The sequence below is a fragment of the Serinus canaria genome, chromosome 7 (genome assembly GCF_022539315.1).
Source record: "Serinus canaria isolate serCan28SL12 chromosome 7, serCan2020, whole genome shotgun sequence".
In the NCBI taxonomy this organism is placed as follows: Eukaryota; Metazoa; Chordata; class Aves; order Passeriformes; family Fringillidae; genus Serinus; species Serinus canaria.
In genome coordinates this window covers 1782176-1796152 of record NC_066321.1, presented here as the reverse complement: position 1 = coordinate 1796152, position 13977 = coordinate 1782176, and the positions used below count along the sequence as shown (strand labels likewise).

The following is a 13977-nucleotide window of genomic DNA, read 5'->3' as shown; positions in this document are numbered from 1 at the left end:
TGGGAGGGACCTGGTTTGTGCAGTCCCTGCTCCCACAGGGCCGAGTTGATGTGGAAGAAAACCCAAGTTTCTGTGGGAGGTGTCCCTGCCCATGGCTTTAAGGTCCTTCCCAAGCCAAACCATTCCATGGTTCTGTGTAAAACTGGACCAAAATGGTTTAAGGGATACATGGAGGCATCTGCTGAGGCACAGACAGCTCCTGCCTTTGCTCCAGTAACCCCTGGAGCAATGGAGTTGTGCGTCTTTGCATTTCCCTGCACCCTCACAGTCTGCTGACTTTATCAGACACAGGCTCACCCAATTCCATGAGAACAGGCTGCCCCTGGAGCTCTCCCTGCCTTCTCTTCCCCCAGAAAACTCACTGCTTCACAGGCTGAAAAATTCCTGTTCTGTGCTAGCAGGATGAAATTCCTGTTTTCTATCATAACTCTGACCTGTCAGAGGGGCAGGGTGAGACGGATTAATTTAATTATTGTGCTGTCCCAGCCCCACCAGAGCTGCTCCTGGGTGATTTCTTGTTCCCTAAAAGCTGAAAGGAAACAAGCAGTGAAATCCTCTTGCTTCACCTCATTCCCACACAGGATCCAGAGCCAGGGGAGGAGGTGACGAGGAGGAGGGTGAGGATGTGGCCCTTGGGGCTGTAGTGACCTGTTCACCATCTGGCTTTGAGGAGGTGGCAGCACCTTGAGGAGGGATTGAAAGTGCCCCCGAAGTGCTGCCAGGAGAGCAATTAAGGAATTGGGGAGATCAATCAGGACAGGGGCTGCTGTTGAGAGCTGGGGGTGCAGCAAAGGGGTTTTGTTCCCTCTGGGGCCGTGAGCCTGCCTGGAACAGGAGCAGCTCTTTCCCTCCATGGGACAATTCCCAGAGTGTTTCAATCCACCTGATATTTTGTTATCAGCACTGATAAAGCCGCAGTGCTGGATGTGAGCTCTGATTCCAGGGGAATGAGCACTCCCAGCTCCCATTAGCTCCCTTTGAAGTCAGCACTGGGCACTTTGGCTGGGTAAACACAGCTGGAACGAGTCCACAGCGACCCAAACGTGCTCTGGGGGATGGGGATTTACAAATCAGGACCAACCCGCTGACACTGGCAGGAAAAGCTGGAGAAATTTGGGTTTAAAATGAAAAAATATTGCTTTTTTTCTCCCAAAAAAGCAGCAGAGAACCAGATTAACAGGAACATTTTAACTCCATCATCATTCCTTCTAACCCCATATTCTGCATTCCTTTCAGCCACGCCGTACCCTCATGGATTTAAGTGTTTCACCTGTGAAAAGGCCTCAGATAATTACGAGTGCAACCGCTGGGCTCCAGATGTTTACTGCCCCCGAGGTAACCAGCCCCACCCAGCCCAGCTGTCCCTGCCAGGGCGCCCCTTCCTTCCCAGAAATGTGGGATATGGCATCCTGCAGCTCAGCCCTGCAGCTTTTCTGGCTCCTTGCAGTGCGTGAGGTTGAGGATTGGAGATATTCCCTGTTTTCCTCTGGCTCTGCTGGGGGGGTTCAATCAGGCTGGTGTTGCTTTCCTAAAATTCCAGACTGGTTTGGGTGGGAAGGGACCTTCAAGCGCATCCCATTCCATGGGCAGGGACACCTTCCACGATCCCAGGGTGCTTCAAGCATCCAGCCTGGCCTTGGACTCTTCCAATCCAGCATTTCCTTCCTATTTCTCCTGCTGGTGGAATCTCAGGGATCCAGGGGCAGCCAGAGCTGCTCTGGGAATTCCATCCCAAGCCCTCCCCACCCTCCCAGGGAAGGAATTTGAAGAGTTTTATTGCTCCTCCTGGTGAATCCAGGACAGTTCTGGCTGTGTTCAGCTCCCTCCCCTGTGACACAAATCCACATTCAGGGCAGCCAGAGCTGGAATTTTGGTGTTTTCAGCAGTTTGATCCCATAAATCCCCGTGGAGTCTGAAACTGGGAACAGCTCAGGAAAACCCTTTAATAACACACTCAAATATCAGATCTGAGCTGCCCAGATCTCCCTGCCCTTCAGCAGCTCTCTGGGACACAGAAGAGAAACAAAACCCTCACAGAACATGGGGATTATCCACAGCCCCAGCAGATCCCCTTTGGCCGGGTTCTTTTGGGATTTTGCCTTTGGGAAATATTTACTTGGGAAGGAGATGGCCCAGCCTGGGTCAGGCTCGTTATCAGCCCCAGAATTTGCTTCCTCTGAGCTCAGATCAGCAGCAGTAAAACCCCCCAGGCTGGCTGGCATTCCAGCCCAGCATTCCCAGATATTCCTGGTTGGGCAGGAGAAAGGGGCAATGGGGAATTGGGCAGATAAAGATTTCCCATGGTTTTTTAGGGACAAGGTACAGCTTCAGCCAGCAATCTACAATCTGCTTTTTAAAATGATCTGCAATAAATACATTTTAAAAATGGCATTTTAAAAAAAATCCTCTTATTTGATATAAAAATCCAGCATTTTTTTCCAATTTCTCCTGCTGGTGGGGTCTCAGGGAAAGGGAATTGAGCAGATAAAGATTGTCCCATGTTTTTTAGGGACCAGGTACTGCTTCAGCCAGCACATGAGCTACAAGAAATGCATCAAAAATTGGTATTTTTTAAAAATTCACTGATTTGATAAAAATCCAGTATTTCTTTTCTATTTCTCCTGCTGGTGGACTTTCAGGGAATGGGAATTGGGCAGATGGAGACTTTTCCATGTTTTTTAGGGATCAGGTTCTGCTTCAGCCAGCCCATGATCTACAAGAAATGCATCAAAAATTTCTTATTTTTTAATAATCCTGTGATTTGATAAAAATGCAGCATTTCTTTCCAATTTCTCCTGCTGCTGGAATCTCAGGGAAAGGAATTGGGCAGATAAAGGCTTTCCATGTTTTTTAAAAACAAAATACTGTTTCAGCCAACACATGATCTACAATAAATACATCAAAACTTGCAATTTTTTTTCAGAATCCCATGATTTGATAAAATCCAGCATTTCTTTCCAATTTCTCCTGCTGGTGGGGTCTCAGGGAACAGGAAGAGCAGAAATTTTTCTCCAGGTGTCTCAGGGATGAGCGATAAGATTTCCTGTGTTTCAGGGACTAGGTACTGCTTCAGCCAGCACATGATCTGCAATAAATATATCAAAAATTGATATTTTTTAAAAGATGCCATGATTTGATAAAAATCCAGCTTTTTTTTCCAATTTCTCCTGCTGCTGGAATCTCAGGGAACAGGAATTGAGCAGATAAAGGCTTTCCATGTTTTTTAAAAACAAGGTACTGCTTCAGCCAGCACATGAACTACAAGAAGTGCATCAAAAATTGCAATTTTTTTAAGAATCCCGTGATTTAATAGAATCCAGCATTTCTTTGCAATTTCTCCTGCTGGTGGGCTCTCAGGGAACAGGAATGGAGCAGATAAAGATTTTCCCTGTGTTTCAGGGACCAGGTACTGCTTCAGCCAGCACATGATGAGGGCCAGCGGGGAGAGCGTGTCGGTCACCAAGCGCTGCGTGGCCCTGGAGGAGTGCCTGAGCACGGGCTGCACCTACACCCGCCACGAGGAGTACAAGGTGGGACACCCTGGGAATGTGACATTGCCAGGGCTGGGGGGGATCGGGGGGGCACAGAGAGATAAACTGCAGGAAATATTATAGAATGTCAGAGAATGTGAGATGTATACAATATAATACCATATAATACTAAATAATAACATATAATACAATATAACATATAATATAATGCAATATAACATATATAACATAATATAATGTAATGTAATATAATGTAATTTGTATAATATAATATAATAAATATAATAAATTTATTAAATTCAATTAATATAATATGATATAATATGATATAATATGATATAATATAATATGATATAATATAATATAATATAACGTTATGTTATGTGTATATAATATAATATAATAAAATATCTATATAATTTATATAATACAATATAATATTATATTATAGACATATTATAATATAAACATATAAACCAATATAATATAATAAAATATAATATAATATAATAATAATATATATTTTTATATATATAAAACAATACATGCAATATTGTAATATATACTATTACAATACATTATACTATTATAATGTATAATAGTACAATGTATATATAATTATAATGTATAGTATAATTATACATTATACTATACATTATACTATTACTATTACATTATTGACATATAATATAATAATATGTATAGAATAATATAATAATATATATTACATATATAATACAATACTATATTGTGTTATATACAGATAAGTTAATATTATATCATTATATATATTAGATGATATTAATTATAATAAATGTAATATAATATAATAATATAATATAATATACTATAATATAATAATATGTTATAGAATAATATAATAATATATACATATATAATACAATACTATATTGTTTATATACAATAATTATATATTATATTTATTATATTATATTATATTATATTATATTATATTATATTATATTATATTATATAGTATATATTGTCTATATTTATTATTATTATTATATAGCATTCTGGGATATATTTTAATGTTCTATGTATATAATACATATTATCATGTATGCTAGTATATGGAATATAATATATAATATAATGGATCATATGTATAATATATATACTGTATATATTATACCTACAATGTATATAAAATGTATAAATTATATATACATAATATATTGTATATAATATATATACATATTGCAAATGTACTGTCATTTCCCCTTCTTTTTTCTCCCTGGAATTCCGCATTCCTTGGTTTTTTTCCCTTGGAACTCCCCATTCCCATTTTCCCCTGGAATTCCTCATTCCTTGTTTCCCCTGAAATTCCCCACTCCCATTTTCCCCTGGGATTCCCCATTCCCTGTTTTGTTTCCCTGGAATTCCCCATTCCCATTTCCCCCTGGAATTCCCCATTCCCTCTTTCTCCTGGAATTCTCCATTCCCTCTTTCTCTGAAATTCTCCATTCCCTTTTCCCCCTGGAATTCCCCATTCCCATTTCCCCCTGGAACTCCCCATTCCCTGTTCCCTTGGAATTCCCCATTCCCTGTTCCCCTGGAATTCCTCATTCCTTTTTTCCCCTGGAATTCCCCATTCCCTGTTTTGTTCCCCTGTATTCCCCACTCCCATTTCCCCCGGAATGCCTCATTCCCTGTCTGTCTGTCTGTGTGTCTGTGTGTCCCAGGTGTGCACGTCCTGCTGCGAGGGCAGTATCTGTAACCTGCCGCTGCCGCGGAACGCCTCGGACGCCGTGTTCGCCACGCTGTCCCCGCTCGGCGCCGCCGCGCCGCTGTCCCTGCCCCGCCTGGCGACACCCGCGGGGATCGGCCTGGCGGTGCTGGCACAGCGCTGGCTCGCGGCCACTGCCACCGGACCCTGACCGCCACAGCGACAGCGAGAGGGACAGAGACCGGACAGGGACCGCGACAGCGAGAGTGACCGAGACAGCAAGAGTGACAGAGACCGCGACAGAGACAGGGACAGCGGCCGGACAGTGACTGCGACAGGGACAGCGAGATTGACAGAGACAGGGACAGAAACCGGACAGTGACCGCGACAGAAACAGAGATCTCAACCGGACAGCAACAGCGAGAGTGACAGAGACCGGACAGTGACAGAGACGGCGACAGGCACAGTGATAGAGACAGCGAGAGCGACGGGACAGTGACAGAGACCAGACAGTGACAGCGACCGCGACAGAGACAGCGAGAGCGACGGGACAGCGACAGGACAGGGACGGTGATAGGGAGGGTAACAATGTCAGCGACAGGACGGTGACGGTGACAACGACAGGACAGGGACGGGACAGTGATGGTGACAACGACAGTGACAGGGACCGCCACAGGACAGGGACAGTGAAAGGGACAGCGACAGGGACGGTGACAGTGCCAAGGACGGTGACAGCACAGGGACAGCGCCCCGCTGGCGCAGCCGGGCCGGACTCTGAGCTGCCGCCTGGTTCTGGCTGATTCCCCCGAGCAGAATTCCCGGCCTGCCCCGATCGCTGCGGGAGCTCCGGGGAGGATCCCGGGACCGCTCCGGGAAAACCTCCGGGGCTGGAAGAGCCGCCAAGCCCAGCCTAACTCGGGTAAAGCCTGGCTTAGCTGGCCAAGAACCGGCCCTGGAAGTGCTGGGTCCGTATCCCCTCGGGAACAGCCGCGGGCTCTCCCCGCTCATTAACACCCCCTGCTCATTAACCGCGGTAATTAACGCAGGAGCGGCTGCGGCTCCTGCTCCTCCGGGATGGGCAGCGAGGAAGAGAAGGAGGAGATCCCATCACCCGGGACACGCGGAAAACAGCTGGAATTCCCGAATTCCACCGGAGAAATCCCTAAAAATCTGCATTTCCTGCAGGAAACCGCTGGAATTCCTAAATTCAACAAGAGAAATCCCTAAAAATCCGCATTTCCAGCAGAAAAACTCTGGAATTCCCAAACTCCAGCAGAAAAATCCCCCCCCCCAAAAAAAAAATTAAATTCCACATTTCCAGCAGAAAACTGTTGGAATTCATAAATTCCACCAGAGAAATCCCCGAAAAAATCCTCATTTCCAGTGGAAAATCGCTGGAATTCCTAAATTCAACCAGAGAAATCCCTAGAATTCCTCATTTCCAGCAGAAAACATTTGGAACCCCCAAACTCCACCAGAGAAATCCCTAAATATCTTCATTTCCAGCAGAACACTGCTGGGATTTTAAATCCCCTACCAGAGAAATCCCTAAAAAAATCCTCATTTCCAGCAGAAAGCCACTGGAATTCCACCAGAGAAACCCCTAAAAATCCTCATTTCCAGTGGGAAACAGCTGGAATTCCCAAACTCCAGCAGAGAAATCCCTAAAAATTCCTCATTTCCATTCCCACCCTCAGCAGGAGGATGAGGAGCTGCTGCTCCCCTGATTCCCGCTGGTTCAGGGGGAATATTCCCAATATTTTCCCATTTTAGCCCCAAAGCCTGACAGAGAGGAAATGGATCCCAAACATCTCCTGGGGTTTTTATTCCCTGGATTCTGGGCTGGTTTGCTGGGAAATCAGGAATGCAATATTTATTTTTTGTAGGTCAAGGAAGGTTTGGAAATGCTGGAAAAAAAAAAATTCCCCAAATCCACTGATCTTGCCAGGAAAAAAAGGATGGTTTGCAAGTCAGTGAGCCTGTAATATAGAAATGATCCAAAATTTATATAAATATAAATATAAATATATATTAAATAATGGTTTACATCGCTTTTAAAAAAGAATCAACTTCATCTTGCAAAGTCAGTAATAAAAGCAGGGTGTCATGGACTTGCTTTAAATTGGTTTTTAATTAATTTTTTTAAAAGAATCATTAATTATTGTGTCAGGAGTTAATTTTTTCCTATTCCTGCTCCCAGGTAAATTGAGCTCTATCCAATTCTGGTGTTTTTAAAGCTCAAAATGCTTTTTTGGGGGGGAATTACAGGGAAATGCAGAGTCCTGGAGAGCTCACAGAATCCACCTGGGATATTCTGGAAAATCAGGAATCTGCTCCTGAGTTTTGTGGCCTTGGGATGAATTTTCCAGGGAGATTTTTTGGAGGTTCAGGAGCGGCCCTTGCTCCCTGTTTAATTCCAGGGGATTTCTCCAGGGAAGGAAAAGCTCAGTGTGTTTTACAGGGGATGTTATTTTAAAAAAAATATATAAATAAATTCTAGATCAACATCTTTATAAAAATTGTTCTTCACTGCTGTTTGTCTGGAATGATTTTTAATATAAAATCAACATTTTTTTTGGTCTCACCCCCAGCCAAACCTGGAATTTTTCTCTCCTTTCCCCCCTCTCTGGTTTGATTTTCTTTTTCTATGCAAATCCCACCTGGCTCTGGAGATTCCCAAACCAATCCAAGGCTGTTCCTCCTCTGGCATCTCCCTGGATATTTAAAAAAAGGAAATTCCAGTGTCTGACCCCCCTGCAGGAGTTTGGGGTTCCCTGAGCTCCGGGGGGTCCCATAAATTATCAATTTATTTCTTGGGGGTCTCACCTTGAAATGCTGAATTGTTTTAACAGCTGTAAATTCTTGTACATTTGTATAAATAAAGGGAAAAATTGAAATATTCTCTGTGAGGTGTCTGATGAAATTCCAGCCATGGAATTCGAGGGAAAGCCAGGGAAAAACCCAGGGCAGGATCAATGTGAGAAAATGATGGAAAATATGGAATTTTCCTACAACAGAGAGGGAAAACAGAACCCAGGGAGCCCAAAATAAACAGGAACTCCTCAGATCTGTGTCCAGTGTAAAACAATTTATACCCAATTTACCAATACAAATACATTTATAAATAATAAATTTACCAGTAAATTTTACAATTTAATAAATAATAATTGGTATTTTATTAATGAAATAACAATTTATACCTGGAGCTCAACATGAGGAAAACATGGGAATGGTTCATTATTTATGAAGGGAATTTTTTAAAATGAAATTCCCTGAACACAGCTCAGTTTGTATAAATAAAAGGGTTAAATGTAAATATATTTTAAAATGAAATTCCCTGAACACAGCTCAGTTTGTATAAATAAAAGGGATAAATTTAAATATATTTTTAAATGAAATTCCCTGAGCTCAGCTCAGTTTGTATAAATAAAAGGGATAAATTTAAATATATTTTTAAATGAAATTCCCTGAGCTCAGCTCAGTTTTGGGGATTTTTTGGCTACTGGGACATAAAGCAAAGGGGACAGGGACCAGTCAGGTGTTGCTGAGGATGAGGTCCATAAATAAGAGGAAAATAAATATAATAAAGGAATTAATAAAGAATTGAAATCCTGCATTTCTTGGATTCCTGCCTGCAGGGATTATCCACGTTTTGTCCCTAAATTCTGAATTTTCCTGATTTTTCCTCACTCCACATTGCCAGCCAGGATCCCCCCTCTCCCTCAGTCCCAAATTTCCTTTTCCTCACTCCTGCAGCCCCTCAATTCCCTGGAATTTTCTGCATTTCAAACACAGGGAGCAAAGAGCAGAAGAAAAGGAGGAAGAAATTGGAATTCCTGCAGGTGACCAGAGCAACCCCAAGAACTGCCCTGCAGTGTTCATTCTGCCCCAATTAATTCATTAATCATTAATTAATTTCTGATTTCAGCTCCAGGTTTTTGGGGCTGAGACACAAAACCTGAAGGAATCCCTTCCCTCCTGTTCTGGTGTTTTTAAAGCTGAAAATGCTTTTTTTGGGGGAATTAAAGGGAATTGCAGAGTCCTGGGGATCTCCCCAGCAGAGAGAAATCTGGATTTTCCACCTGGAAAATCGGGAATTGCTCATGGAGGGGCTGCCCTGGGATTTGAATTTGGTGCCCTTGGGATTGAATTTCCCAGGGAGGTTTCTTGGAGGATGGAATTCCTGCTGGAGCAGGAAATCCCAGCTGGCACAAAACCTTTAAGCCTTCAGTTCAGGGATTTATATAGATATACATATAAAATAACATATATATTATATATATATATATACATAATGTGCATCTTTTATAGAGAAAATTTTAATATAATTGTATATTATATATATTTTATATAAGAGATATTAGATTTTTATATAGAAGATATGGTTAATATTAGATATTTTTCTATTTACATATAGAAGATATGGTTTATATTAGTTATATTTAAATATATAAGATATTCGGGTTTATATAGGTTTATATATAAAGGTTTATATGAGATATGTAGATATTTATATTAGATATATAAAATATTTATATTAGATATTTTTATGTTTACATATATAAGATATTAAGGTTTATATAGGTTTATATATAAAGGTTTATATGAGATATGTAGATATTTATATTAGATATATAAAAGATTTATATTAGATATTTTTATGTTTACATATATAAGATATTAAGGTTTATATTAGTTATATTTCCATATATAAGATATTAAGGTTTATATAGGTTTATATATAAAGGTTTATATATGTCGATATTTATATTAGATATATATGAGATTTATTTTAGATATTTTTATGTTTACATATATAAGGTATGGTTTATGTTTTTATCAATGATATATTTTTAATATGAATAAATCCTCAGAGCCCAGCTCCAGAAGAAGGGAAGGAATTAATTTCACTTTGCTCACTCAGGGCTTGATTTCCTCCCTGGTTCTAAGTGGGAACAGGGGGGGTTTGAAAGTCACTTTATTTTTAAAGTATAGGATTTCAGAAATGCATTTTGTATATTTTATATATATATACACACACAAGATTTTTATATCTATTTTAATGTTATATATAATAAATTTATATAAAATATATTTATATAAAATATATAAAATATATCTAAGATCTATTTTTATATTTACATAACTGTTTTATGTTTTCATCTACACTATATATTTAATATCTATAAATACTCAACAGCTTAAGAGCAAGGGAAGGAATGAATTTAGCATTAATTTAGCATTAATTTAGCATTAATTTAACATGAATTTAACATTATTTAACATGAATTTAACATTACACAGTCATGATTTGTTGGCCTCCACCTTTTAAGTGGTAACTGGAATTCCTGGATGGTTTTAAAAGTCATTTCATTTTTAAAGTACAGGATTTCAGAAATATTTTTATATATATTGTATATTTTATATGTTTGTATATATAATGAAAATTTTTATATAGATGAGAATTTTCTACAGATATGAGATTTATAGAGATATAATTTTATATATCGATATTTTAAAATATTTTAATATTTGTATTTTTATATCTAAAGGGGATTTTTATATAGATGAGATTTATAGATGTATACTTTTATATATAGATACATATTTTTATATATTTTAATATTCACATATATATGAAGGGGATTTTTATATAGATGAGATTTATAGAGATATAAATTTATATATAGATACATATTCTTAAATATTTACATATTTATATATATATAAAAAGGGGATTTTTATATATATTATAGAGATACACTTTTATACATAGATATTTTGTATATTTATATGTATTTTTATATATAAAGGAGTTTTTAATATAAGTGAGATTTATACTTTTATTTATAGATATGAATTTTGATTTCTTTAGATACTTTATCCATAAAGACGTATTTTTATAGATTTATAGATTTTATCTACACAAGGGAGGTTTTTTATAGATGAGATTTATAGAGATCTCTGCTTTCACAAATAGATTTTAATGGATTTATATACAAGAAATATTGGCTTTTTTTAAAATTCCCTTTCTCCAGTCCCAGGCCCGTTGGGCTCAGCAGTTTCCCCATTTCCCCCAGTGCAGCAGGAAAATCCCAGAGTTCTCTCCCTTGGATCCCACAGATTCTCCCAGGAATAAAACCTCTATTTCCACTCCCTAATTATTCCCAATTATTTCAGCACCAACCCCTGCACATTGATTTTTCCAAATGTTTTCCCACATTTCTTCTGCAGGATTTTGACTCCCCCCACCTGGCAGAATGCTGAGGATTAATTTGAATTTATTTATTTTTTAATCTCAGTTTATTTGCTCTCTCCCAAGTTAAGCACAGCTTAATAAAAATATGAATATATAAATATTTATGAGGAAGTAAATACATATAAAATATGTCTTGTTTATAAATATTATATTTATGTATAAAAATGTACCCTGGAAATGCTGCACTTGCTGCAGGAGCACGTCAGGAATAAAGCACTGAACTCCCAAGGGCTGAGGAGAAAAATTTGGATTAGAACCCTCCAGATCCATCCCAGAATATTTCCCCTGGTGTTAATTAGCTAAGCAGAGATAATGAGCTGGGAGTGCAGCACCTCAACATCAACAATCCTCAAAATCCTCTTTCCACTGGCTGAAAACTTCCGTGGCATTTGCTACTTTAACTTCCACTTATTCATTCATTTATTCATTCATTTATTTATTAATTAATTTATTCATTTATTTATTCATTTATTCATTAATTTATTATCATAATTTTAATTATTATTATTATATTTTTATTTTATTGTAGTTTATTTTAATTTTGTGTTGCTGAAGTTCAGTCTGGCTCTGGTGGAGGGAGGAAAACCCAACTGGAGGAGCTCCACTGAGCTGTTTTTGGGGATTAATAATGAGAAGGTTCTAGTTAGGAAAAGATCAGGAATTGGAGCTCCCCTCAAACCCTGACACAAAACATTATTATTCATTCATCTGAATATTATGAATGTTAATGGTCATGAGGTCAAGGTAAAATTCCCAATATTCCAGGGAGATTTCAGGAAAAGCCACAGGAAAATGGGATTTCTTTGTCCTTTACAGGGCAAAACTTCAAGAACCTGAAGTCAAAAATGAACATCTCTCTCTTAACTGGAATAACAGGAAGGCAGCTGAAGGTAAAACATCACATCTTGAAGAATTCCACAACTTTTCCAATATTTATCCAGGAAAATTCCCCCAAGTGTCCAGTGAGAGCCCTGGGGTGTGGGTTTTGCAAACACGACACGACACACTGCAGTTCAAAACTTCTTTAATCCTCCTGAGAAGGAAAAAACCAGGAATAAAATCCTTGGAGGAAGAGATTTATGGAGAGCAGAGGGCAGGGATGGGCTCTGGAATCACAGCACAAATTCCACAGCCCCACAATGCAGAGCCAGCACTGCAGGGAGCAGCAGAATTTGGGAATGGGAACTCTGGGCCATGGATGAGCAGTGGTGACAGGGACAGAGAGAGGCTCCTAAAGCCACCAAAGCTTTGCTGGGCCTGGCTTAGAGCCTGAGGAGGGAGCAGGAGAGCCTGGGCCAGGCCTGCAATCCATGGGGTGGGAAAACACTGGGAAAACACCAAAGGTCAAGGCAAAATCCCTGGATCCTCACCCACACTGAGCTGGAATAAAGCCTGAAGGATTCCCAGTGCTCCATGAAAATGGCCCCAAAGTGCCTGGGACAACACCAAAGGTCAAGGTAAAATCCCTGGATGTTCACCCAGACTGAGCTGGAATAAAGCCTGAGGGATTCCCACTGCTCCATAAAAATGGCTCCAAAACTGTTATCCCAGGATAACACCAAAGGTCAAGGTTCAATCCCTGGATGTTCACCCAGACTGAGCAGGAATAAAGCCTGAAGGATTCCCACTGCTCCATAAAAATGGCTCCAAAACTGTTATCCCAGGATAATATCAAAGGTCAAGGTACAATCCCTGGATGCTCACCCACACTGAGCTGGAATAAAGCCTGAGGGATTCCCACTGCTCCATGAAAATGGCCCCAAAGTGCCTGGGACAACACCAAAGGTCAAGGTAAAATCCCTGGACCCTCACCCAGACTGAGCTGCTGCACATTCCCATGGATTAAAGCCTGAAGGATTCCCACTGCTCCATGAAAATGGCCCCAAAGTGCCCGGGGCGAGATCCAAATCTGCTTTATTGCTTCATCCCTGGAGCCCAACTGCAATTCCAGGTGTTCCAGGGATCCCTGCCCTGCTGCTCCCCATCGAGCTGAGTGTTTTTGGGAGAGCTGAGGAGCCTGGAACCTTCCTGTTGAAACATCTTTCTAATTGCAATAATTGATCCTAATTGCTCTTTGCATTTCCAAATTCCACAGGCAAGTCTAGATTGCATCCAAGTCCAGGAAAACAATGATGAGATCCAACATTGCCCCATTATCTCTCTTTTTTTTTTTCTTTTTTTGGTATTTAATGACCTAAGAAAGTTACAAAAGCAACTTTAAATTACATTTAGGTATATAAACTAATTAAATATATTTAGCTAATACTGAGAAAATAAATCCCAAGCACCATGAAGACAAAAACCAGTAAGAGATGAGTAATTCCAGGGTAATTAAGGACTTTTTATGGAGTCTCTGGATGAGTTGGAGACCACTGGAAGTTGACCTCACTCTCATTTTCCAACAGCAAATGAGTGATTAGCCCAGATTTCATTAAGTTCTCTATTCTGGGAGAACAATTTTATGACTCATTCCATTTTTTTGCCAATTCCTAATGTCAGGAATGGCAGATTTGTTGGGAATTTCAGTGGCATTTTCA

General features: G+C 39.7%; 1 protein-coding gene and 1 long non-coding RNA gene across 2 annotated transcripts in view; both read left to right on the top strand.

Moving 5' to 3' along the window:
• LYPD6 (LY6/PLAUR domain containing 6) overlaps positions 1-8080 on the top strand; it is a 38385-nt gene extending 30305 nt beyond the window's left edge. The window contains exons 3-5 of the mRNA XM_009088233.4: positions 1237-1335; positions 3400-3530; positions 5198-8080. Of these exons, the coding sequence (XP_009086481.2) occupies positions 1237-1335; positions 3400-3530; positions 5198-5392 (425 nt within the window). The 3' untranslated portion in view covers positions 5393-8080. The remainder of the gene's footprint in view (positions 1-1236; positions 1336-3399; positions 3531-5197) is intronic.
• A 2859-nt stretch (positions 8081-10939) lies between these two features.
• Positions 10940-13651, top strand: LOC127059796 (uncharacterized). Its single transcript, XR_007777948.1, has 2 exons — positions 10940-12897; positions 13011-13651. It is a non-coding gene; the product is annotated as an uncharacterized LOC127059796 (long non-coding RNA).
• The last annotated feature ends 326 nt before the right edge of the window (positions 13652-13977 follow it).